This window comes from Vicia villosa, linkage group LG4 (assembly GCF_029867415.1).
Source record: "Vicia villosa cultivar HV-30 ecotype Madison, WI linkage group LG4, Vvil1.0, whole genome shotgun sequence".
NCBI lineage: Eukaryota > Viridiplantae > Streptophyta > Magnoliopsida > Fabales > Fabaceae > Vicia > Vicia villosa.
The window spans coordinates 38,665,281-38,691,374 of NC_081183.1; the positions used below are offsets into that span (position 1 = coordinate 38,665,281).

Sequence of the window (26,094 nt, forward strand, 5' to 3'; positions counted from 1 at the left end):
CTATCGCGACTATCATTTCACCTGTACATGCTGAGGAAAGTCGTTCAGATGACGCTTCTCCACCTACCCATCAAGACGAAGATATGGAGGAAAACCCTCAACATTCTAATAGCGGCAATATAGTTGGGCAGCCAACTGGGAGTGAAGATACCATCTCTGAACATGAGAATATGAATGAAGCTTCTAGTTTGCCTCCACCAAGCAACAATGAAACTTCGACCTTTGAGGCCATAGTTACCCCTGCGGCTACCTCGAAACAGATCCCCACAGTGCTCACTTCTACTGAACTGGAGCAACTTAAGAATACTGATCCTGTAAGCTTCCTCAAGGCTAAGATGAATGCCGAAAATGTTTTGCCCATCAGGGTTGAGCCTTCTTCGAACATTTTGGCAGAAAGCGATAAGGGGAATGATATTCCAAACCTCCTTCGTCAGATAAAGAAGAAGTTTTTTGAAACCGACCTTATCGAAGTTCTAAGCAAAGATTCCACCATCTGCTTTGGTTTGAACAATCTTTTAAAGAAGGTGGATCTACTCCTGGTTTCAAAGGAAGTCTCATAAGTGATTGTCTCGCTAAGTTCTCTGGTTGATCACCTTCAAGCTGATACTCTTCGAAAGCGAGATGTCGACGAACAACTCAACACAAAAGTAACTTCTCATAGTTCTTCGTGGAAAGCTGCTGGTGACGCAACTATTAAAGCTGGTGCTCTCGAGCTTGAGCGTGCACAACGTCAAAAGGAATATGAAACTTGTGGAGCAGACATCAAATCCTGGGAACAAGAAATCAAACGTCTCGAAGCGAAGATAAAAGCTGGCAAATCCCGTCAAGAGGAAATCAAACAAACCCAACAGAACGAGTTGAATGAAGTGGTGCAATTAGGGATTCGACATCTCGAAACGGCGCAGAAATTAGTACCAGAAATCGAAGAGCTGAAAAAACAACAAGCATTAATCGAACGCCGTCTGTCACTATGCGCATCCCAATATTCCAAGATGAAGGATAATATTCCTAAAGACTTTCATTAATTGTCATAACCCTTGTAATATCTTTACATTTAGCATTTTGTTTTACTTTTGTAATCAGACTAGCTAAGGAATGTATGCGCAATTTGTCTTTGGGACATCCATATATTATATTTTGCAAAATGTTACAAATAACATTTTAACAATTCTTAAATTGTCAAAAAATTTATCTTCCAACTATCATAATGACCTCGATAGCGTATCTACGTGACATGATTACTCTTCGCAGCCACTTTAGGTTTTGATTTGACGTTTCTACTCCACTAGCCGTAACCACATTAAATGATGACATCACTTTTTCAAAACGTCTAATTAAGAAGTGCGTGTATCAGTTTATAAAATGATTACGTTCCAACTTCCAAGGCCAGAAACGGCGGACTCTATATCTTCCCTCGGGGAAATCGCACGCGGTCCAATCAGGATTTAAAGAGTAATCACTCTTTAAGACCAATGTTCTCTATATAAACCTTGGCATTCTGATCATTTTATTCATCCTCTTTCCATATTTTTATCAAAGTTTTCTCTTTTCTTCTTGTACTCCCTTGTTACAATGACACCTTTAACCTATAACAATATCAGATCTTCTATCAATAAAGAATTTAAACTTTCTGTGGAAGAGTTCGATCAGAACAACATCAATGTTGATGCACTGTTTGTCAACCAACACTTACAGGTTTACCAAGGAATCTTAGAAGGGCCTGTTTACCCAAACATGCTGGCGGACTTCTGGATGTTTGCATCCCTCCGGATGGATTCAGAAGGAAGAACCACCATCGTGTCTCACGTTCGAAGAGCCCCTATTACCATCTCTCCCTCGTCCATCTCTGAAGTGCTGAGATGTGAGAACTCCGGCGAGGTTTTTGCTGACAACTCCTTCACCATGAGCACCTCTTCCATTTTGAGGGCCCTCATGGCTAATAATCCTTTCAGTGCCAAAATTAGCAGGATTTGGCATCAACTTTTAGTGGGCAACTTTCGCCCACGAAATGTTGATCAAGAAAGCATCATGGTGGAGGATATGGAGTTCATCCTCTGTGCTCTCAGGGGAAAGAAAATCAACTTTCCTTTGATGATCTTCAAACACCTTGCTGAAGCCGTCGCTATTGCTGCTTCCCGTCAGGGCATAGCAACGTGTCTTCCCTATGGAAGGTTGTTATCCCACATGTTTGTTAAACAGGGATTAGTGAAGAGAATGCGCACAGAAGGATCTCTAGATCTTTTTGAAGCAAAAAGTTTGCCCCTGTTGCACCTGGAAGGTTTGGAACAAAGGATCAACTGAAGGGTGCATTATTGGAGGCATTGTTTGAGGCGTTGTTGGAGGCATTGTTGGATGCATTGTTGGAGGCATTGTATGCCTTGGTTTTATTGTCTATAATTTTGAACGCTTCTTTTGATAGTTTTTTAGCATGCCCCATTTTTGTAACTTTAGTTTGCATGCAAACGCAATCTTCTTGACTGAATGTACCCTTGACTATTAATCATAATGAAATATATTTTGACATCGTCTTGTCTTCTTAGTTTATATATTACATATCTTATTTAGGTATAAAGCCATTTTGGTACTTGTTTCACCATTTTGGCCACCGGCATACATTTTTAATGTCTACGTTTTTGCGATTTTTACTTCATGCATGACTGGCTTGTATCTTTTTAGATACTTCCCATTCACTCTTAAAATCCTGCGATCTTCTGCCAATTCTTCTATCTCATAAGCATTATTTGAAAACACTTTTAATATTTGAAAAGGTCCTTCCTAGTGTGGAGACCATTTGCTTAAAGCCTGATTCTTTCGATCTATATGCAAAATAACTTTCCAAACTAAGTCATTGTTAATAAATGTTTTACCTTTCACCTTTTTGTTGTATGCTCTCGACACCCTTTCTTTTTGTCTTTTTATCATTTCCAACGCTCGAAGCCTGTCCTCGTCCAGATCCACTAACTCATTCATCATCATTTCCTAATATACATTTGAAGGAATTTCTGCTTGTCTCTGAATCCGGATTGATCGCAATCTTCAGCTTCTGTTTCCTGGTTAAACTCGTGAGGGAGCACTGACACAACATTGCAATTGAAATTTATAGATGACACTCCGTCTGAGTCGAAGTCATTTGTCATTCTATCGTCCTCCTTCCAAGGACTGGAGTGCATCTTTTCCTCTTCTTTCTCATTCTCAGAACTGAATAGCTTGCGTTCTAACAGATGTTTGCTTGATCGTGCCCCCTGCATTGGGATTTTGGTACTGCTAGACTCTCCAACCTCCTTTGCCTTGTAATCTTTCTGGGCTTTCTTCATCCTCTGGTGTCTTCTCCATTGGGATCTGGACATAGGATTTGTACCCTTGTAATTCTCCAACATGTATATCTCTCGATTTGAGGTCTGGAATTGCTTTCTATAAGCCATTGCAGTTCTTCCCCCTTGGTCCCAACTTCGCCACTTGTTGTTTCAGGCACCAGCTTGTGTCCATCTATCCATGGGTATGTCTGCCGGAAGCTTGAATGTCACGCTTCGAGCTTTAGGATGAGGACTATCAAACCTTTTTGATGATGTTCGATTGTCGAACACATACATGTTGGGAAAGAGTCCCTGAGACTCCCTACCAGTGGTGAATAGCGTTCTTTCGAATAATTGTGCCATAAGGTTATCATAGACTGCTCCACATCTGGGACACATAACAATCTCTGTCTTCTCCTTGTGACACCTAACTAGGAAACCCACCAGGATTTCTTCTGGCCTTGGATAAACCTTCAGTAATAGGTTTCCTCCTCTCCAAGGCTGTTCCATCCTTTCTCGTTGGGCCCTTTCATAGTTATCTTGGACCCTTCGATTCAGCATGATCGAGCATCTTGGACACATTAACATCCGTCCAGCATTTTTCTCGTGACACTTCCAGAGATAATCTTTCAAACTTTCACCTTTCTGAGAATTTCCATAGTTTCCTCTTTCCCTCAGCAAACATTTCTCTAGCTCCTCTACTTCAAATAAAGGTTGTCTAACATTCACCATGTTGACACCTGCTGGGGAAGCTTCGAAGATCTTTATCTGTTGGAGTTTCACCCTGAGGTCTTCAATGGCCTCGCTGGTTTTCTCCTTCAAATTTTCAGTGATTTTGGTCTCGACAGATTCTTCAACATCAGTATTGAAGGCTGCATTGTCATTTAGGCTCTCAGTAGCCTGCTTTCCAGATGAAATTACCTCCCATTCAGCAATATCAGTTTCAGACACATCTACCATGTTGACATCAACTGGTTCAGCATAATTAGTGTCAGCAACATTCAGGGGGTCTGCGTCAACCTTCATGTGATTCTTTGCCTTATCATCGAATTTCAGACGTCCATCCTTGATAGCATTCTGAATTAAATCCCTGAAAAGAAAGCATTGTGAGGTTTTATGGCCTAAAAAACCATGATATTTACAAAAGCCTCGTTTCTTCCGTTGTTCTAATGGAGGAACTTTGGAATTAGAAGGTACTATCATCTGGCCATCTTTTACTAGTAAATCAAATATTTCGTCACATTTAGTGACGTCAAAAGTGTAAGTTTTCTTTGGAAATCTATCGCTTTTATCATTCTCGACTGGATTTTTTTCATTCGAAGGAGTGAGCAATTTGCAAGAATAAGGTGGTGCTTCTTTTAATTCGGCTAGGTCTATTTCGACCTCTTCGACGCTGTATGAATCTTCGAAGGCTTCGCCTTCAGCGTCCTCAGCCTCAATATATGCTACCCTTTCCTTCTTGTAACTTTTATTCGCTCTGGCCTTTTCCAATTTTATTCGTTCGACTTGTCGAACCCTGTCTGCCAATTGGGCCATATCCCTTAAGTATTGGGTATCCAATTTCTTTCTAATTGAGTAGTCTAGACCTCTTGCGGCCATTTCAACTAATTCATGTTCTGGGACAACTGTGAAGCATCTTGACTTTAACAAGCGGAACCTGTTTAAATAATCATCTATGGGTTCTGTGAATTTCCTCTTGATGCTAGCCAACTCTTTCAAACTTATCTTGGTTTGGCCCATATAGAATTGTTCATGGAACAATCTCTCCAAGTGTGCCCATGCATCTATAGAATTTGGGGGTAAGGTAGTAAACCAAGTAAAAGCATTTTTTGTTAGTGAACTAGGGAAATATTTAATTCTCAGATCCTCGTTGCCTGCTAAATCACCGGCTTCTGTCAAATATCTGGCTATATGTTCTACAGTCGATTCACTAGTGTCCCCTGAAAACTTTGTGAATTTAGGCACCTTGGTACCTCTTGGCAATTCCGTTTGCATAATATATTCTGCTACGGGGGATGTGTAGTTTGGACGTTGGAGTCCAGTATTAAGGTCATTATTGGCCATAATTATTTCTATCATGGCAGTTAGGTTATTTTCTGTTGCCATATTTTCTCTCCTAACCCTGTGGACTACTTCGTCTGGATGTTCGTTCCTACCAACTACCCTTAATCTGGGTCTTTCTATGATAGTCTCTTGTTGGCCAAAGTCGGTCCTTCGATTCGAATTCTCTAGGTCTATCACTTGGTTTCTTTCAACGGGTGGTGGCCTAGGCGGAGGAACTACATCAACGGGTGTTGGTCTAGGCGGAGGAACCACATCTTGAATACGTTCCAAGACCGGGTCACCCTCTCGATAAGGGGGTTGGTCATTTCTTCGCCTAGTTTGTGGGACTCCCATAAAATCTGCCATTCGATTTATTTGTGATGATATTTTTTGGAAGGTTTCTACATTGTCCCGGTTAGTCCTGGTCATGTTTTCTACTAATGGGGTAAAGAGTGACCCTATTTCTCTAGCAAGAACACCTAGCATATCGTGGTTACTTGCGTCCATTTCCTGCCTAAATACTGCTTGACTACTAGTAGTTAAGAGAGGCATCTGGCTTGATTGGCATGTATTTTGTGCGCTTCGGCCTATTGAACCCATATTAGGCGAAAATGTCGTGGCATTAGGCGCAGTATACGTAGGTCCTGCCCCCTGTAATCCTGACATATATGAGTGTGGAATTCCATAAGGATTTCCAGGCCTCCAACCATCGAATGCAGATGAGAATGGCCTTGGGGAATGTACCTGACTTGTAGAAAAATGAGGTATCTTGTTTGTGCCTGTCACATGAGGCATGGTGGTCGAACTGGAAATTGGGATGGTTCTTGCTGGCCCTGATGTGCTTTCGGGCATGGCTTGGGAACTAACTACAGCCGCAGATCCTCCCAAAACGGGTATTTCCTGTTCTTGTGATGTAGAAGTCGAAACATTTGTAGTATTTGCTGCTACAGTTCCTGACCCTTGTGGGGGATCTTGATCTCCCCTTCCACTAGTCGAATTGACCATTTTCTTGTTGTACTTTCATTTAGGAATCGGTGGCGCACTGTTGGTTAATTTACCGTTCCTAAGGTTCATACAAGGTCTTGATATATTCTAGACAAAATAAAACACCAAATTAATGAAAATCTGTTTGACACTGTCCCACTGGGCGTGCCAATTTGTTTGCGGTGATTTCCGGTAAACAACTTCTAGTCTTCCAAACTATAAAATATACTTTGGTTACTCGCAGGATCGACTAGATTGATCCTAGGACATAGTCAAAAAGTTATCTTTTATGATAACTTAGTTCATATTTGTTGGTTTATTTGGCTTCGAAATATGTTTAAGAAAATAAACAAATGAAGTGTAAAAATTAACGATCACCTTGTTATACACGTAAATATAACTTTGGCGAAAGACAAAGTAAATATAAATTGCAAGAAACTTAAAGTGCAGGAACGTAAATTGCAGAAAGTAAATTGCTTCGAAGTAAATTTGAACGAAAGATAAAAGTGCAAGAATGTTAATGGCTGAAATATAACGAAAGATAGAAATACTGAAAAGATACTTGCATAAAGATGAATACAAATGTATTTAAAATGGTGTTGGTGTCATACGTACATTTCTCAGCGAACTCGTTCTCTTAACACTTGATACTTGAGTGATTTGTGAGTGATTTGTACAAAATGAACACACTGGATCCTGATATTAAGACCCTTATTTATACTAATTCCGACCCTAACGGTCCTACACTAACGAAATTCCACGTTGCTCACATGCATATGTCTCGAATCCCTGGGGTGCCATCTGTCCTTGTTCGGTTACAGAGAATGTTTCGAAATTCAAATCCTCCCGCCCAAGTTCTCTTTCGATAGGTGGCAACGTGATCTAAAATGAGAATGCCACGAAATACGCAAAGCTTCAATACCCTTTGTATTTCGCAAAAATTGCTTTAGTCCCAAAGACAACTTGTTTCGAATCAGCTTCGATTTCCATCATCTTTACTTCAACTTAAATAACATCCTCGAATCATGGCCATCAGGAGCCATTTATTTTCGGCAATGGCCATCAAAAGCCATTCTTCCTCGAATTCTAATTCTTAAAAGAACTTTTCTTCAATCGAAATCTCCAGCTAACAGTGAGTTGGTCAATTTTTGCATGTTACCAAACATATAGTTATTACACGATGGCAAAGGAAAATAGATGATAGTTTACTTTTTATTATGACCTTAATGTTACATAACCTAATTCACTGTACCTATATTAGAGTGTTTAAATGCGGTTATTCCTACTATGATTAAATCACAAGCATTTGGAACATATACAATGTATACATGCTACACAACATTTTAAGTTCAACACATTTTATTATTTAATTATGTATATTATTTAAGAATGTATATTATGTATATCTTTGGTTAGAATGAACTTGGCCAATAGCATAACCTACTAACATACAAATTGGATGGATCTGCTACGTGACAGTGATTAATGTATGATTAAAAAAATAGTTACCTATTTTATAATGAATAGTTAAACAAATCATATGTGTTAAAGTCACAATTGTGTATCTGTTCAAACCCTTGCTATTCCTTTCCCAACATACATATGTTATCATTATCGAAATTAAAATAATTCAAACAATTCAAGTGCATTTTTAAGAATTGATATTGATATAACGGAAATTATATGTACAAGTTGCTGTGGAGCTGAGTTCTGTAACAAGTATAGAATCACACTGTTGTGTTAGAAGAAAAAAAGCTGCAGCATTGGCAAGAGACAAAGGAAGCAACTTCTTAAAGAAAGAAGATCTAAAAGGAAGAAAGTTGATGAAAACAGAATGAACTACGATTTATCTTTTAATAGGTCGGTTCCTCCATCTATAGTACATGTTAGAACACCACTATCTAGTATCACTTCTGTAATGATGAATGAGAGAAACCAAAATTCTAATGCAAAACCAAATGGTTCTGTTATTTCAACTACACAAAAATTGAACGTGGGTTTGAATCAGTGTGTGTCGTTAGTTATCTTTAAGCAATTTGGGTTGGAGAATCAAAATTATTCTGCTTCATCAAATACTAAAGGAACAACACCAACGTCTGCATCTGGCAACTCCAACTCAACCATTACTCCTGATGTTGTATCCCCAAAATAGATTGTTGCCTCAGCACAAGAGAAAAGGAAGACAATAATCCAACAAAAGATGTCACAGAGAGGCAAACATCGTGACCATATTGTCAACCAAAGTGGTGGTAAAGTTATGTTCAATTATCCACACAGTTTCATTACAAATACACTTATAAGTGGTATAACCTCCTCCTCATTGCCTAATCAAATGTACAACCATTTAAATACACAACCAATTGTTGAAGCAGTTTCATCTAAAAAATAATTTAATCTTGATGTTATACGATCTATGACTGCCAATCTATTCAAAACTTTTTCAAACCTTGATCATAAACGTGCCTCTTCATCCACAAGTAATGTACGTAATAATACAAATACTAACATTGATGGTGATGAATCGTTTGAAGAAGAATCAGCTGATGAATCACTTAGTGATAGTTCCTGCGAATTCATAAACGAAAACGCAAACTATGACACAACTTCAAGTGTTGATGATCAAGAAGATTATGACACAAATTCCACACTGTTGAATTGTCCCAATACTGGTATGTATCGTTGTGACAGTTTTGTAATTATGCATTACATGTAAATTGCATTAAAATTTTCAAACTTGTTTCAACAAAAGTTTCAGTTGGTAGACTTGGAAGATGTACATTTTCTGTGCTATTAGAATGTATAATTTAATATGATGCTATGCTTCTTTTTTTTAATAATTTGATAGGTTATTCAAATATTGGTGATCCTTCCATTGAATTCACATAATATGGAGCACTTATGTGGTATCAAGAGAAGACTGGAAAACAAAAACATAGTGCAGTTCCTAAGTTCCAATTATGATGTGGAAATGGAAAAGTTGTGTTGCCACTTTTGAAACAACCACCACTATTACTCAAGCATATATTGTTTGATAACAATAGTATAAAGTGTCAAAATTATCAACAACTTCGCAGATTGTACAACATTATGTTTGCCTTTACGTCTCCTAGAATGAAGTTTGACAATAGATTCCAAACGGGAAGAGGACTCCCAAACATACGAATACATGGACAGTTTTGCCATAGAATTGGGAGCATGATTCCTTTGCCTGGACAATCCCCAAAGTTCACTCACCTGTATATTTATGACACTAACAATGAAATTCAACATAGAATTGACATAACCGAGTAATAATGCTTTTCTTACTTGGCATTTTGACATTCATTTTTTCAGTTATTTTGACCATTATCTTTAGTTCATGGAAGTTTTTTGAAACATTCCACTACTAATTGTTTTATAATAAAATGCAGTAACAATACCAATATAAATCCAGAGACGGTTAGCAGATTGAAACTTATGCTGGATGAGTTCAACACACACGCTAAATCTTTTAGAATGGCAGTAGCTAGATTGAAGGATTGTCCTGTACTTGATCTCGAATTGAAGTTGATAGCTGATAGATCAAAAGATGGAAGAATATACAACCAAGCGACTATTTCTGAGGTTGCTGCACTTATCATTGGTGATGTTGATACAAGTTCTAAAAGGGATATTATTCTTGAGAGACGGAGCGGAAGGCTAAAAAGAATAAGTGAGTTTCATCCAAGTTATCTTGCATTACAGTATCCACTATTGTTTCCATATGGAGAAGATGGTTTTAGACTTGGTGTGCTACACAAGGAAACAAATGGAAAGAAGTTTAAGAAAAATAAGTTTACCATTAGAGAATGGCTTACTTTTAGAATTCAAACTTTAGAATTCAAACTAGACATCTTGAAGCCCATACACTTTTGAGGTCAAGGAGGTTGTTTCAATAAAATTTGGTTGATGGATTTACTATGATGGAGTCCCAAAGATTGAATTATATCCGCAAGCATCAGAAAAAACTTAGAGTTTCTAAGTACGGCAATTTAACAGGTCCCGAACAACAATCAAACATTGAAGGAGCAAACAAAGGTAAAAGAATGGTTTTACCATCAACTTATGTTGGAAGTAAAAGATTCATGGAACAACTATATTTTGATGGGATGGAAATTTGTAGCCATATCGGGTTTCTTGACCTTTTTATCACATTTACTTGCAATCCAAATTGGCCTAAAGTCCAAAGGTTACTTAACAAAATTCATTTACAACCTCATGATCGTCCAGATATCATCTCAAGAGTGTTTAAAGTTGAGTTAGATTAGTTGTGTGATCTGACAAAAAAAGCATGTGTTAGGGAGAGTTGTTGCATGTAAGTTATATTAACTAAACCTGACTCAAGTTCTCATTCTGTATATTTCAAGATTTCTATATTTTTATATTAATATCACTTATTTCAGATATATACACAATTGAGTTCCAAAAGCGAGGTTTACCACATGTACATATTCTGCTATTCATGCAAATATCCCACACCAGATGACATAAACAATATCATTTCAGCAGAGATACCATATAAAGAAGATGATAGGTAATTGTATCATTTGGTCAAGACACATATGATTCATGGGCCATGTGGTTTAGCAAGAAAATCTTCACCTTGCATGAAAAACGGGAAGTGCTCTAAATTTCCCCCCAAAAAATATCAGCCTCAAACCATAGTTGATCATGAAGGATATCCTATATACAGAAGAAGGGAAACTGGAAATACAGTGATGAAGAAGAACGTTGTTCTCGATAACAGATATGTCGTTCCTTATAATCCATATTTGTTGAAGAAATTTCAAGCTCACATCAATATGGAGTGGTGTAATCAAAGTACTTTAGTTAAGTATTTATTCAAGTATATTAACAACGGGTATGATAGAATTACTGTAGCTGTTGTTGAAATTGATGCAAACAGAACTTCTCTTATTAGAAATGTTGATGAGATCAATCAATATCTTGATTGTAGATATGTTTCACCGAGCGAAGCATGTTGGCGGGTCTTTTTATTTCCTATTCATGGTTGATCTCCTGCAGTTGAAAGATTTTATTTTCATCTTGAGGGCGACAATTCATATATTATACTAATTAGGAACTGATAGATGAAGTGCTTGAAAAACCAAGTGTAAAAGAATCTATGTTTACCACTTGGATGGAAGCAAACAAGACATATGTAAAGGCAAGGAATTTGACATACTCTAATTTTTGGACCAAGTTTGTTTACGATAGAAGATGCTGATGCTGGAGACCACGTAAAAGAGGCCATACAATTGGAAGATTAATTTGGGTTCCTCCAAGTACTGGCGAACTGTATTACCTAAGAATGATGCTGACAATTATCAAGGGACCAACATGCTATGAGGATATAAGAAAAGTAGGTGGAATTGTTCGGGATAGTTTTAGGGATGCATGTTTCGAAACGGGTTTTCTTAGTGATGACAAGGAATATATACGTTGCAGCCATAAACGAGGCGAAGGATTGGGGTTCGGGACATTTTTTGAGAAATTTGTTTGTCACTATGCTTCTATACGGTACAATAAACAAACCAAGGCATGTTTGGGAAAAAACTTGGCGGACGTTATTTGACGAGATTCTTTATCAATATAGACAACTGACAAATAGAAGAGGTACATTCCATTTATACAATTGTTTTAAGTACATGAATATAAAATTAAATGTTTCATCAAGTAGTTTTTCTACTAAACTTATACAATTGCCATTACTTCCACATTGGTATGTTTATGTACCATGTAACACCCTTTTAAAACCCGCGGAAATTAATAAAATAATCAGAGTAAAACATAAAAACAAGGGTGCCATAATTAAATAAAACAAATAAACCAATTGTAGTCTTATGTCATGCTTTAATAGGAACGTTTACCAAACAACTTTATCATGTTTATCACAGCGGAATAACAAAACATCTTCCAAAATAATTCCAACGGAAGATAATCCAAACCAAACAAAATAGAGTGTAACAAAATTAAACTCTAAATCTATCGTTTCCAGTGTTACAAAACCAGCATTACCGACACGACCCAACGACTGGATTAACTCTACGAGCTATCCTCACCAAAGTAAATAAGTCAATACTTTTCAATATGAAAATATCAACATGTAAGAGTGAGTCTCGTTCACAATTAATAAATATTATGCATTCATAAGCAACAAAATATCATAATATATCATTCACCCAATTTGCAATATATTCAGATTTTCAATGGTCATTCATCAACCACAACAAATACATCACCCAACATAACAATGAAATCCATTCAATCATGTTATGACAAAAATGCATATGAACCAACTGACACTATGCATGTGGTACCAATAAGCCGTGGAATTAATCCACCTGACCGATCTAAACATCACCGAGATACGGCCCTACCGGCACAAATTCCACACAATGGGAATTATGCCCACCACTAATCCAAACATCACCGGGATTCAGCAAATAAAATGATGTATGAATGAATGCACACATATGACATACTTACACATCACTGATCCGATGAAATACATCGTCTCACCATAACTCACCATTATCATAACCAACAAGTATGCACATATTTCCGCATCATTCAATCATTCACACATTTATCACGACAATCATAGCAATAATCACATTTCTTTCGTTACCATACCAATACATTATCACTCACAAAACCACATATGCACAATGATCATTTCACCAAAGTAATTAAATCAAGTTTTAAAATAAAATTGGCCACTGCCCATTTATCTATTTCATATGATAAAACATTTAGTTAACTTTGCACCGCCTAAAACGACACATAAAAAGGATACACGGATCAAAAGTTACATAGTTTTAAAGTTCAAGAATTTTTATACACAACAGGGTCCGCTTAGCGACCCTCCAGCGCGCTTATGGAATCAATTTTTCAATAACCCCGCTTCAAGCGGTCAAGGGCAGTAGCTGTTGTAAATTTTAATTATATTTCAAAAGTTCTAAATAAGTTTACTTTTAATTTTTAAAGTGACAAATATTTTAAAGAAAATTATTATTATTATTATTTAATTTATTTATAATTTATAACAATATTTAATTTGATTAATAAATATTTTGACAAGTCATTAAACCTATTTCTCTCTCTTTCTTATATGAAGGACTCTCTTACTTTTGGATTATATATAAAAACTAGTGTCTTACCCGTGCGTTCGCACGGGTACCCGTCGTTTCCGCGCATTTGGGTTTTAAAAAATCAGAAATGTTAGGAAAAAATTATAAATTAGATTAGAGGTTATCATAAAGAAAAATGGTGTGTGGAAAATAGAAGTTAATTTTAAAGTGTTGGGCCTAAATGTCCGTAAGAATATGTTGGGCCTAATTTGATAAGTCAATTTAATAATATTTTACTGCATCGCACGCGTACCCGTCGCTTTCGCGCATTTGGATTGAGGCAAATAAAAAGTATTAGTAAAAGATTTTATATTTTGGTTAAAATTGAAAAAGTTATAAATTAGTAGGGTATGGATAGGGTACTATAGTACCCGTTTCCATATATGCATTTTAAAAAATTCACGTACTGAAACCCATATCCGCGTCAGCTAAGTCAAACACGCATTTGGATTGAGGATAATAAAAGTTATTAGTAAAAGACTAAATTTTGGTTAAAATGGGTAAAGTTATGAAATTACTAATATTAAAAAAAATTGAATATTGAAAAATAAAATCATTAAGAAAAGAAAGATAATTAAACTATAATTAGACTGATAAATGATATATTTTAGGAAAATTAAAATACAATTAAAGTGATACACACATATATTATATAAATATTCGCATATATTTTAGGGACCCGTTCCCATATCCGCAGTTTAAAAAATTCACGTACTCAAGCCCATATTCGCGTAGGCACCAACGTTTGAGCATGTTCCCGTGTTCAACAGATATCTAAATTCATGCAACCCATCAGTAAAGTTCAATGGCAGCAGTCACTTTGATACGCGTGCGTTCGCACGGACATCCGTCGTTTTCGCGCATTTGGATTGAGGATAATAATAGATATTAGTAAAAGACTAAATGTTGGTTAAAATTGGTAAAGTTATAAAATTACTAATATTAAAAAAATTGAATATTAAAAAATAAAGTCATTAAAAAAAAAGATAATTAAACTATAACTAAACTGATAAATGATATATTTTAGGAAAATTAAAATATAATTAAATTAATACACACATATTATATAAATATTTTAAAGTACATATATTTTATTTTTTTTAACAAAAGAAAGATAATGACATAACAAATGATAGATGCTGGTAGGGACCTGTTGTTATAAATAAATATCGCCCAGAGAGAAATACATTCCACCGATTTTATACAGTTGACTTTCCTTTTCTTTGCAAGAGCAACCATAGTAATAATGTGATAGAGAAAAGGAAATACGTCGCACTTACGGGTGTGCATGGAAACAATGAAAGGGAAATCCTAACTTTGTATCTCTTCTTGAAATCCAGAAGGATGTTCAAATAATGGGAAGGTTGCACTTTCCCCCTTTCCTGCAGCACATTTTCTTAAAAATTAGACCATACAAATCAGATTTGGCTATATAGATATTAATGTGTATCAAACTATGGTCTACCTTGTTCACGGGTTTTCACAGAAGCCTGCAGCATATTGCTTTTTTTCTTTTGTCTGAAACAAATTTGGTAAAAAATTATTGATATCAATCTGTTCATATATTAATGAATAGTAGCAAAGGTGATATAGCCACTTTTGTCCCATTTGATGTAACATAGTTTCTTTATCTTCTATTCTATTCATCTCAAGATCAGTGTCTATTCTATGATCAATAACAGTAAGTTATTTCTATTATATTTCTCTATTTGGTACTAGTTTCTATCAGTAACTTGTGTCTAATTTATGAAATATTCCATGCATAAGATCAAATATTTACCACCAGATGCGTATAACACCATGGTTGAATTAAAGCAAGTCAGCAAGTTGCTTTGAACCAATGTTTGGTGAGTCTGCTTCTCATATTTGACGTGTGAGAGCCATCTCTGAAAAATACAATAATCACACTTAATTAGTAATAATGCACATAATAATACAAGTTAGGTTATATACATCAACACATTAAATGAAAACTTTCTAATATGTTGATGAATAACGGACATATATATCCCATAAACAAATTAAGAGAAATTTGTTACACATTATCGAGGAGATTATTTATTTTTTCTAAATTTCAGAACTCAGTACCTAAATTAACATGAAAGTTGTAGTGTAAGTTTTCTAATACAAACTCAATGAATTAGGGACATATATACATCAAGAAATTAAATTAAAATTTCTAGGTATTATTATTAAAACTAATAATTAGACGATTAGAAATGATAGACATTACAATTGATACAGTATTAGGCAATGAAATAGGAAAGAAAAGAAGAAGAAGAAGAATAACATACCACCCAAAAACCAATACCAAAGACGTTAACAATGACTAAGCCGATTAAGATGTTGGTGAGGAAAGGTGAATTATCATCTTCCGACGGAGGAGCTGACGGTGGTAGTCCTAGCAGAATCGGATCCGGACGGTATCGTATTATTTTCATAGCAGGAGGGGGCGGTGGCAGTGACAGATCGGAAGTTAGTTCCGAATTGGCCTGTGGAGATTCGGTTGGTGACGGTTTAGCAGAGTTTGTTGGTGAAGGTTCTGGAGAGTTGGCAGGAGTTTTTGTTGGTGATGTTTTTGGAGAGCTATCGGATGAGAGAAAAGATGGAGGTGGTTGAGGTGTTGACGTTTCTCGTCGAATTGGAGAATCCGATGGTGGATGATTTCCATGTGAGTATGGACATTAAGCTGCATTTCAACGGTATCATTTCATCAAAATTTGATCTAGAGGAAGAGGCAGCAACATAAGCATGTTTTGCTGCTACTGATGCAACCATTGCAGGTTTGCGAACAACTACACTCAATCTATTCCCTTTCTTTGACATAACTGGAGAAGGTGGCTCTGAATCCAGCTGACTTTGATCTGAAATCATAAACCTACACAGTATTTCTACCCAGAATTCTTTTTTAATTTTAGTCCCATGTCAGTTGTGACGATAGTAAAATCTAAAACACACATAAGAATAATAGGTGCACATACAAAATAGACAAAAGCATGTCTTAACTGTGTTATTTCTTGCAAAACTTACTGTGATGGGACCAACTGCAGCCAAAGAGTTACCACTGAAATCTTCACCACCGACGACATGTAGAGCTTCCAGCATGGTACCTGTTGAACCACCAATCAGCAATACCTGAAACAAATAAATAAGTTTTCATATTTATATTCTAGATCAGCAATGGTTATTAAACAAAATGTTTACCCATTAATAAATGACACTTCTATATTCTGTCACAACATGTAACATAATTTCCTTTAACTCATGATATTTTGCAGACTGAAAAGATTCATAATGGGATTGTGTTAAATGTTATCAAGAAAGAAGCCTTAGCACCTTCAAATAGGTGTCATGATTTTGGAAATTGCAATAATGAAGTTGTTGAATGTGACCAAATTGACTGTTCAGGGAAGGAAAATGATACTGCTAGCTCTGATTCTGACTATGAAAATGATAAATCCACACCAGCTTTGAGCATGGATCAAAACATTGTAGATAGTTAGTTCCAAAAATTAGTTATTGTGTTTTTTTGTTAATATATTGGTTCAGTTGCTTTTCCCATTGTAAATAATACAAAAATCTAGAGAGACTCTATTTATGATTTTGATGGGAAATAACACACTATTTGTTGTCAAAAGAGGTTATCATCAACACCACACCCATCACTTTCAAAACCATCCCTCCCACGAACATTATCAGCATTTTGTATCCCTGTGGTACTGATATTTTAATGACACAACTGTTTCAATCAACTATAATTTTTACCCTAAAAGGCTAAAACACGCATTAAAAGGCAAGAAAACATTGGCGTACCTTAAAAAGGTTGGCTTCCAAATCAGACTGAGAGCTGCAAGCATGAAACAACAATGAAAGATATTTTTATCACTAACTCGATTAACATCAAGGTTATGAAAGAAAAAAAATGATAATTCGACATCAAGTTTAGGGTTTTGATTAAACCCGACACAGATTCTCCTCTTAGATTCTGATTTTCCAGAGCCGACATAAATCTCTCCATTGTTCCCATCATACGTAGTCGTTCCACAAATTCAATTCCAACAAACACAACACCTCTAACTGTTCATATTTTCTGAAAGTTTGTCGTTCGCCATAACCAACACCGACAAATCACTAGAAACTGCACCACCGACAACAAATTAGTGAAAGAGAGAAAAGAATCGACTGGGAAAGAGAAAGAGAAAATGGATTGTGGATTGTGAGAGGGGGTTTTGAAGCTTCAATATCATAACGCCAATCAGAAAATTAAAAAGTATAATATGTCATTTCAAGTATGTATTGTGACTGAAATTACTCATTACACAAAATATTAATAAGTATAATATGTCACCATACTCACGGTTCAAGTATCCAATAGCTTCGCTTCTGAAAATTTTCATTCTCTTCTCCATGGGCATAGTAGCAGTGTAACACATCAACACTTCCCACCTATATTCAAGATAAGTTCTATGATCACATTCAACTTTTCGTGAGCTTCCCGATGTTAAGACGGCCGATAAACAATGAATCTGAACACAAAAATGATAACCAACCAACAAATTTATAGAAATCGAGTTTTAAAATTTGAAATCAATCTGAACACCAGTTGAAAAGGAATTCGATATACCTGACACATGATTTGTCCATTAAACATTGCCAAAATCAATTTGTATTCAATTGCAACATCAATTGTGACTTCACTGCTGAATTCTGTTGATTCTTTGATGTACCATTGAATTTACATCAAGACAAAGACTTGAAAAGATACTTGTTTGAGTGGGGCAATCAGCTAATATAATAAGAAAAACTTGAAACTTACAACAGCAACTACTTGTTCTTCTTCAGGAAGATCTTCAACAAAAACTGTTCCTTTCTCTTGAGTTTTCACAATTTCATAAGCAGTTCCCATCATCATTAGCTTTTGACCCTACAAAAGATATATAATTTAGGGCAGTCAAATAAAATATGTATGGAATAGAGTAAAACATTACTGAAAAACACATTCTAGCACCATTAACTGCTTTCACTCCTAACCTTTCCCAATCAGCATCATCCTACATTATAAGAGTGGGAAAAAGGTAGAAAAACAAATTAAAACTCTGTTCAAATTTCAAAACAGATATATATATATATATGTGAACTATTGAATGAATTGTACAAAAGCATGCATTTCATCAACATAATACAAACATGAAATAATTACAAATGAGAATAACCAACATAATTAGAGGGGAAGCCTAACATGTAAATAATTAAATCAGTATTTTTGAATCATGTTCTGTAAGGCAGTAAACTAGAACTAATTTTTCATTTCTCAGGGCATGATTTCAATCACAGAAATAAATGAATTTCAAGGGGAAATTTTAATGATTATGAGAAACACACCTCTTCAGCAGTTTAAAGAACTTTTAGATAGTAAGTATGATACTGATTGGAAGGAAGAAGAAATAGGAACCTTCCATGAGCAAGACATCATCATAGATCTTCAGAAAGAAATAAAATAATAGCAAAAGTCAAAGCAGTTTTGTTATCAATAATCGATTGTTCAATTTCTTTGCCGCCACCAAAGCATAAAAAAAATTTCTTCACATTAGCTAATGAAAAGATAACTTACCCCATTGTCATTTGAATCGATAAAAAATATCAACAATTCGGAATTCAACCTCAATCGCCGCCGAAAACGTGTTGTTAACTTCAATTGAAACTCAAGCCTCAGACCATCACAGTCACCTAGTTGTTTCTTGTTCTCGGAATTCCCAGAATGGAGGTTGAGACCGTAAAATGACTTGTCGGAATCAGGCTGATCGAAGATTGAAGCTCCGGTTCGAAAGTCAGGGAATGGGAAGAGTGTGAATCGGTAATGGGAAGGTTGATATTCTCGCCAATGATTTTTGATTTGGGTTTTGGGATTGAGGTCTAGGGTTTGGAGTTTGGAAGGGTCGAATCCTGTGATTATGGAAACAGACGACTGAAACAAAGAAATAGAGGAAGAAATTGAAATGGGAAAAATGAATCGTGCAATTGAATGGAATATGGAGAGTGGAAGAATTGTTGAAAGTGTGATTTAAATTTGTAACCTCCATTGAACATAGGAAGTGGGAATGTGGATGGACACCGAAAGTAAAGAATCCGAATGTGGGAAGTGTGATTTAAATTTGTAACCTCCATTGAACATAGGAGAGGTTGAATCCGCAGAATCCGCAGAACATAATAAAGAGAGAATGATGTGGAATTTTGTGGAGTGTTTTGCTGACGTGGATTGGCCAATTGAACAGGAAATGGTAGACTCTTCTTATATGATATATATGAACAAATAACATGAATTGGATATATTTTCTTTTCTTCTGGTCACATCTTCCTGCTATCTTTGAGATTACTTCTTGTTGTTCTGATGCCTCATATTTATATTAGGAATATGAGAAGAACCTGTTGAATCCTGGGGGATTTGCGCTTATGAGGCGGATAAATCTTTAAGGACAGTGTACTTACACGCCTCAGGTTTATTTAACTGTTTATTATTTTGTAGGTTTAATACAAGAAAAGAGGATTGGACTATGCAGTTGACCAAATTCTACAACAATCTTAAGGATTTAAAATTTGTCATGGTTGATGTTGATAAACCAATTCAGGTTCTATATATTATTCAAACTTATGTTATATTGTCATGATTTTTACCAATGATTGCTAAAGAATGGTTGTGATTGTGATTCTAAAGATTTTAATGCTATTTGTCATTAGTAATATAATATGTGAAAATAATTTTGTTCATGTTAGTATATAATGCATTTTGACTTGAATGATATTTGAAAACTGTCCTTGTTGTTTGACATTTTGTTTTACGTAAAAGTATGCTTATTTATGTTGTTTTATAATTTGCTAGACAAATGATAGAAATACTAAAATTATGATTAACGGAATTTTCTTTTGATGAGAAAATAAAATGAATTCTTTTTATTTAGATTAAAAAAAAATTCTACATCATTGGAATGAATTATATATGGTTTTGTTTATTTTTTTAATATTCATTGTTATTGTTATATAATATGTTATCTTTATTGAGAAAGAAATGAAAAGTGTTAAATAATATATTTATTTATCATTATTGATAGTGGCATCCGTAGTAGATTTGTATAGTTTAATGTGAGAATCTTAGAGTTATTTTAAGATTATTAAAATATCTAAAATTGTTCTAATACTTTGGAGAGTTACTTATTATACTCGCGAGCTTCTTAACTTACTATGTTTTCTATGTTGTATTAAAATAATACAATGATGTTACATGAATTTAAATTTTTTTGAAATCTATGAGTAAAAATACTTATCTTTACTTAATGTGGAGGTGTTATGAAAGTCATTCAAATAGACATGTATAATAAATTCATAAGAGAATTTATTGATATCTCGATTGAGATGATATTCTCGTTAGAATTGATGTCGCTTAGATATCTAAGCAGACCTGTGTATAAATAATTGCGGAGACCAAGTTTATTGTTATATACTTGAGTAAATATATGAGACCAATTGACTTAGAGACGTCTTAGTCAATGTCTATTTATGGGAGAAAATATTTGTCATCCTAATTTGTGTACAAAGTAGCTACTGAATAAAGAGGTAATATTCTCTATTTATGTGATGTCAAATAAAAGTGATCTTAGTTGATTCATTGACAAAATCCCTAGGAAGAAATTGACTTGTGAACACATAGAGGGGAATTGGACTTAAGCCAATTGAAATTAGCAAGTGATGGGAACCCAACCTTTGTGATTGGAGATCCCATTAAAAAGGTTCATATGGATAAGAACAAGTCATTTGTTAGTTCTGCTAGCACCAAAAATTATATAATTAATTTTTGCTTATGTCCTTTTTCTATGGTGTAATTGCGAAAGTGCTAGACATTGCATTACTGAGAGGATAAGCTTATGTAGCTTTTAATGAATTTTATATCCTTTATTGGTAGTGTATGATTTGCAGCATACACTTGATGAAATCACCTATATGAGTGTCGAGTGGGGCCGCTTGTATGACATCTTGGCAAAATCTCTAGAGCACTCATGAAATAACCAGGCACGCGCATGGCCTATTAGCGCACCACAGCGTTAACAACAAGAATTGTGGGGGTGTGATGTGAGTGATAAACCTCTAACATACGCTAAGTGGTGTTGGTTCATATAGCTTGCTACACCAATCTCACTGTATGTTAAGTATCATCATTCTAGGACTAGTTCATATAGCTTGCTACACTAGTTTGATGCATCACATTCATGATGTGAATCCAGAAAATTTTATTTATTCTATTTTTAAACTTTTGACATTTGTGGGGGATTGTTGTAAATTTTAATTATATTTCAAAAGTTCTAAATAAGTTTACTTTTAATTTTTAAAGTGACAAATATTTTAAAGAAAATTATTATTATTATTTAATTTATTTATAATTTATAACAATATTTAATTTGATTAATAAATATTTTGACTTGACTTAGTCAAAGTCATTAAACCTATTTCTCTCTCTTTCTTATATGAAAGACTCTCTTACTTTTGGATTATATATAAAAATATGAACAAATAACGTGAATTGGGTATATTTTCTTTTCTTCTGGTCACATCTTCCTGCTATCTTTAAGATTACTTCTTGTTGTTCAGATGCCTCATATTTATATTAAGAATATGAGAAGAACTTGTTGAATCCTGGGGGATTTGCACTTATGAGGCGGATAAATCCTTAAGGACAGTGTACTTACACGCCTCAGGTTTATTTAACTGTTTATTATTTTGTAGGTTTAATACAAGAAAAGAGGATTGGACTATGCAGGTGACCAAATTCTACAACAGTAGCTAACTACGTTGGGACCTCCGCTTAACGGGCTAGGTCCGCTTACCGAGCTCAATTAATTTTTGAAAAACGAACAGCATCCGCTTAGCGGACTAGCTCTGCTTAGCAGACGTGCGATTATGCAGAATTTCACCTTTATGACAGACCTGCGATTTCACACATCCTTCACACAAAATCCCTTATAAACATCGATTAAAGGCATAAAATCATCATATACACCATCACACATCATCAAACATCAATAAAAATGTATTTGAATCAATAGTTCATGCAATTTCACCAATTACCCTAAACTAAGACATTCCCAAACCTAACAATCCCAACCCCAATATATCCAACTGAATCAAATCATATCTTAATCAATTCTATCACCTATAATCACATAATAGATATTAACCGGAAGAGTCCCCCTTACCTTGGTTCAAAATCCTTGAAATCCCTCTTCCTCTTCTTCTCCTTTCTCTGTTTTTTCACGTGCTTTGAAAACTCTTTCTGACTCTTCTATCTCTCTATTTCTCAAATCCCTTTATTTTATTGGAAAAATAGAATAAAAATTAGTAATCCTCACACTTAGCACCCCCTTCTTTACTAGACACCACTGTTAGAACAAGATTTGTTCTGATCAATATCCTTAGTTTTGATGATAACAAGGATATGAATTTTGGGTGAGATAATGTGGTACTCTAATACATTGCAATTTCCCTTTCAGGAAATATATAAAGAGTATGCACAAATCAGCGCTCAGAAGCTTTGACTCAGAAGGTTCAGCATGCAACATCAAAACATGGTCTGGCAAGACATCAGAAGATGGTCAAAGCAGAATCAGAACATGGGACTATGGAAGCATCAGAAGAACTTGAGATCAGAAGCAGAAGCACTGAAGTTCTCATGGTATCACGCTCAAAAGCACTTCAAGGTCAGAAGACAAGAAGATGCTCTGCACCAAGCTGTTTGACTCTGATGATATTCAAACGTTGTATACACAAACATCAGATCAGAAGCAAGTACAAGATGGCAGGCTACGCTGACTGATTAAAGGAACGTTAGAAGCTATTAAAGGCAACGTCAGTAGACACAGCGTAAACAAGGCTCGAGGTAGTTGACAAAAGAGTGAAACATTAAATGCAATGCTGTACGGAATACGCAAAGCATTAAATGCTCCAAACGGTCATCTTCTCAAGTGCCTATAAATATGAAGTTCTGATGAGAAGCAAGGTTACCGATTCTGACGAATTCTGTGAATACAAACTTGCTGAAACGCTGTTCAAATCAAAGCTCACAAACTTCATCTTCATCAAAGCTCACTACATTGCTGTTGTAATTTATTAGTGAGATTAAGCTTAAACTTTAAGAGAAATATCACTGTTGTGATTATAGCTTTTCAGAAGCATTGTAATACTCTTAGAATTGATTACATTAATTTGTAAGTAACTAGAGTGATCAAGTGTGATCAGGATACTCTAGGAAGTCTTAGCTTGTGTCTAAGCAGTTGTAACTAGAGTGATCACGTGGTTGTCAGGATACTCTAGAAAGTCTTAGCTTGTGTCTAAGCAATTGTTCCTGGAGTGATCAGGTTGTGATCAGGATACTCTAGAAGACTTAGTCGCGGACTAAGTGGAAAACCATTGTAATCTGTTAAGATTAGTGGATTAAATCCTCAGGTGAGGTAAATCACTCCAAGGGGGTGGACTGGAGTAGTTTAGTTAACAACGAACCAGGATAAAAATAACTGTGCAATTTGTTTTTATCGTTCAAGTTTTTAGACTACACTTATTCAAACCCCCCTTTCTAAGTGTTTTTCTATCCTTCAATTGGCATCAGAGCGCCGGTTCTAAGGTGCAAGCACTTAACTGTGTTTAGAAAAGATTTAGGAAGAGAAAAACGCTTCAGTAAAAGATGGCTGGTGAAATTCCAACAAACCCACATGCATCTACATCTGGCTCTGCTGAGCAATATAATGGTAACAATGGTTATACTAGACCACCAGTATTTGATGGTGAAAACTTTGAATACTGGAAAGATAAACTGGTGTTTACGGTGATTTCCGGTAAACAACCGCTAGTCCTCCAAACTATAATAAATATGATTTGGTTACTCGCAGGATCGACTAGATTGATCCTAGGACACATAGTCAATTAGATTGTTATCAATATTCTTTAGAACCATGTTCATGATTCGTTGTCTTCGACAAATGTTATTCGATTGAAAACATACACTTTTAGTGATGACTTGATTATATGTGATTATGACTTTAAAATGTAAACAACGCAGATAACGTAACATGCAATTCTGTTAAAAAGAATCTTAAAACATAAAACTGTTAAAGATCTTGAAAGTAAATAACATGAAAGTAAATAACATGAAAGTAAATAACATGAAAGTAAAGATACAGTAATGTAAATGACAAGAAGTAAGTAGAATGCAAGAATTTAAAGATATTCGAAAACGAAAAGCAATAAAAGATAATACTCATGTATTAAGATGGTGGTGTCATACGTACATTTTCTCAGCGAACTCGTTCTCGTTAACGCTTGATACTTGAGTAAATATGTGAGTGATTTGTACAAAATGAACACACGGAATTCTATCATAAAAACTCCTATTTATACTAGTTTCGACCATAACGGCCCTATGCTAATCCGCTGCCACGTTTCTCATAAGAACTTCCAGCGATGACATCTGTGAATAAGCAGTTACGCAACTATCTTCGAATTTCAAATCTTCCCGCCTGAGTCCATCTTCGACGCGTGGCAGTATGTTAATAACACTTACTAACAAACACGCTAAATAATAATACTTAAGCAAATTCATAAATTTTGTCTAAGTCTTCGAGGATATGTCCTTCCAATAGCTTTCAGTAGCCATCATCTTCATAAAAAACTTAGACATTTTTTACTATCGAAACATGGCCATCAGTAGCCATTTTATATTTCTCAGAGATGGTCATCAGTAACCACCTTGCCTTCGATCATACACTCCTTCGAAGCACATATATTTGTTCAACGAAATCTTCAGCTAACAAATTGCCCCCAATAAATGCCTGTTTCGAAGATCAACAGAAATAGGCGTTTTTTGCCATCATAAGATTTCGTCTCTTATTAAATTTTTGATAGTTCCAAGACTACTGACTAAACGTCATAATCATTGATAATCTCTGTTTCCGAAACGTCTTGTCATTCTCAAAATGTCTTCTCATAACTTACATTCCCACGTCCTTGACCTTACTTCCTGATTATTACTCCTATATACTAGGAGTAAAGCTGAATCTTTCGACCGCCATTGGATTAAATCATCATTCGCCACGTGTCCTTTGGGTTTTACCCAAAAGATTTAAAAAGGATTCCCGTTAAACCTTTAAATACTTTGGACTTGCACTCTTTTTATAACTTCTCATTCCTATTTCTCCGTCTTCTTCATCAAACAAAGGAACCAACATCTTCAAACTTTTCAAATCTGAATTTCTCAAAACTCGTCCGATGGCTTCATCTTCCAATGTTCTTCAACCTGCTCTAAAGCTCCAATCCACCACACGGTCTGGTGAACACGAACACATTCCAAACCCTAACGTTGAAGAAGTTCGCGCTATCTACGCTTCCCAGGTAATCATACCCTTTGAACTTTCTGGAAAATCTTTTGCTTTTATGGGTCCATTGCCGGGTGAAGATAACCAAACCCTAAGTAAGTTCTTCCCTGCTTATTATAAGACTAGGCCATTAGTGAGCAAAGCTAACACAAATGAAGAGGGTTGTTCTCCTTCAGGAGAATCTGCTAATGTTGAAGAAACTTCAACTGTAGC

General features: G+C 35.4%; 1 protein-coding gene and 1 long non-coding RNA gene across 2 annotated transcripts; one reads left to right on the forward strand and one right to left on the reverse strand.

The window, feature by feature from the left end:
* Positions 1-8,733: 8,733 nt before the first annotated feature.
* LOC131597092 (uncharacterized) lies at positions 8,734-10,214 on the forward strand. The gene is made up of 2 exons (XM_058869806.1): positions 8,734-8,989; positions 9,676-10,214. The coding sequence occupies exons 1-2, from the start codon at positions 8,734-8,736 to the stop codon at positions 10,212-10,214; spliced, it is 795 nt and encodes a 264-aa protein (XP_058725789.1).
* Positions 10,215-18,390: 8,176 nt separating this feature from the next.
* LOC131594726 (uncharacterized) lies at positions 18,391-19,726 on the reverse strand. The gene is made up of 3 exons (XR_009281467.1): positions 19,083-19,726; positions 18,854-18,951; positions 18,391-18,522 (listed from the first exon to the last, which is right to left on the reverse strand). It is a non-coding gene; the product is annotated as an uncharacterized LOC131594726 (long non-coding RNA).
* Between the last annotated feature and the right edge of the window lie 6,368 nt (positions 19,727-26,094).

Bases quoted from the DNA above. Each gene is read 5' to 3' on its own strand.
- LOC131597092 (XM_058869806.1), top strand. From the start codon at position 8,734: ATGACTGCCAATCTATTCAAAACTTTTTCAAACCTTGATCATAAACGT. The intron at 8,990-9,675 runs GTATGTATCGTT...CATTATCTTTAG, and splicing joins GTTGAATTGTCCCAATACTG to TTCATGGAAGTTTTTTGAAA.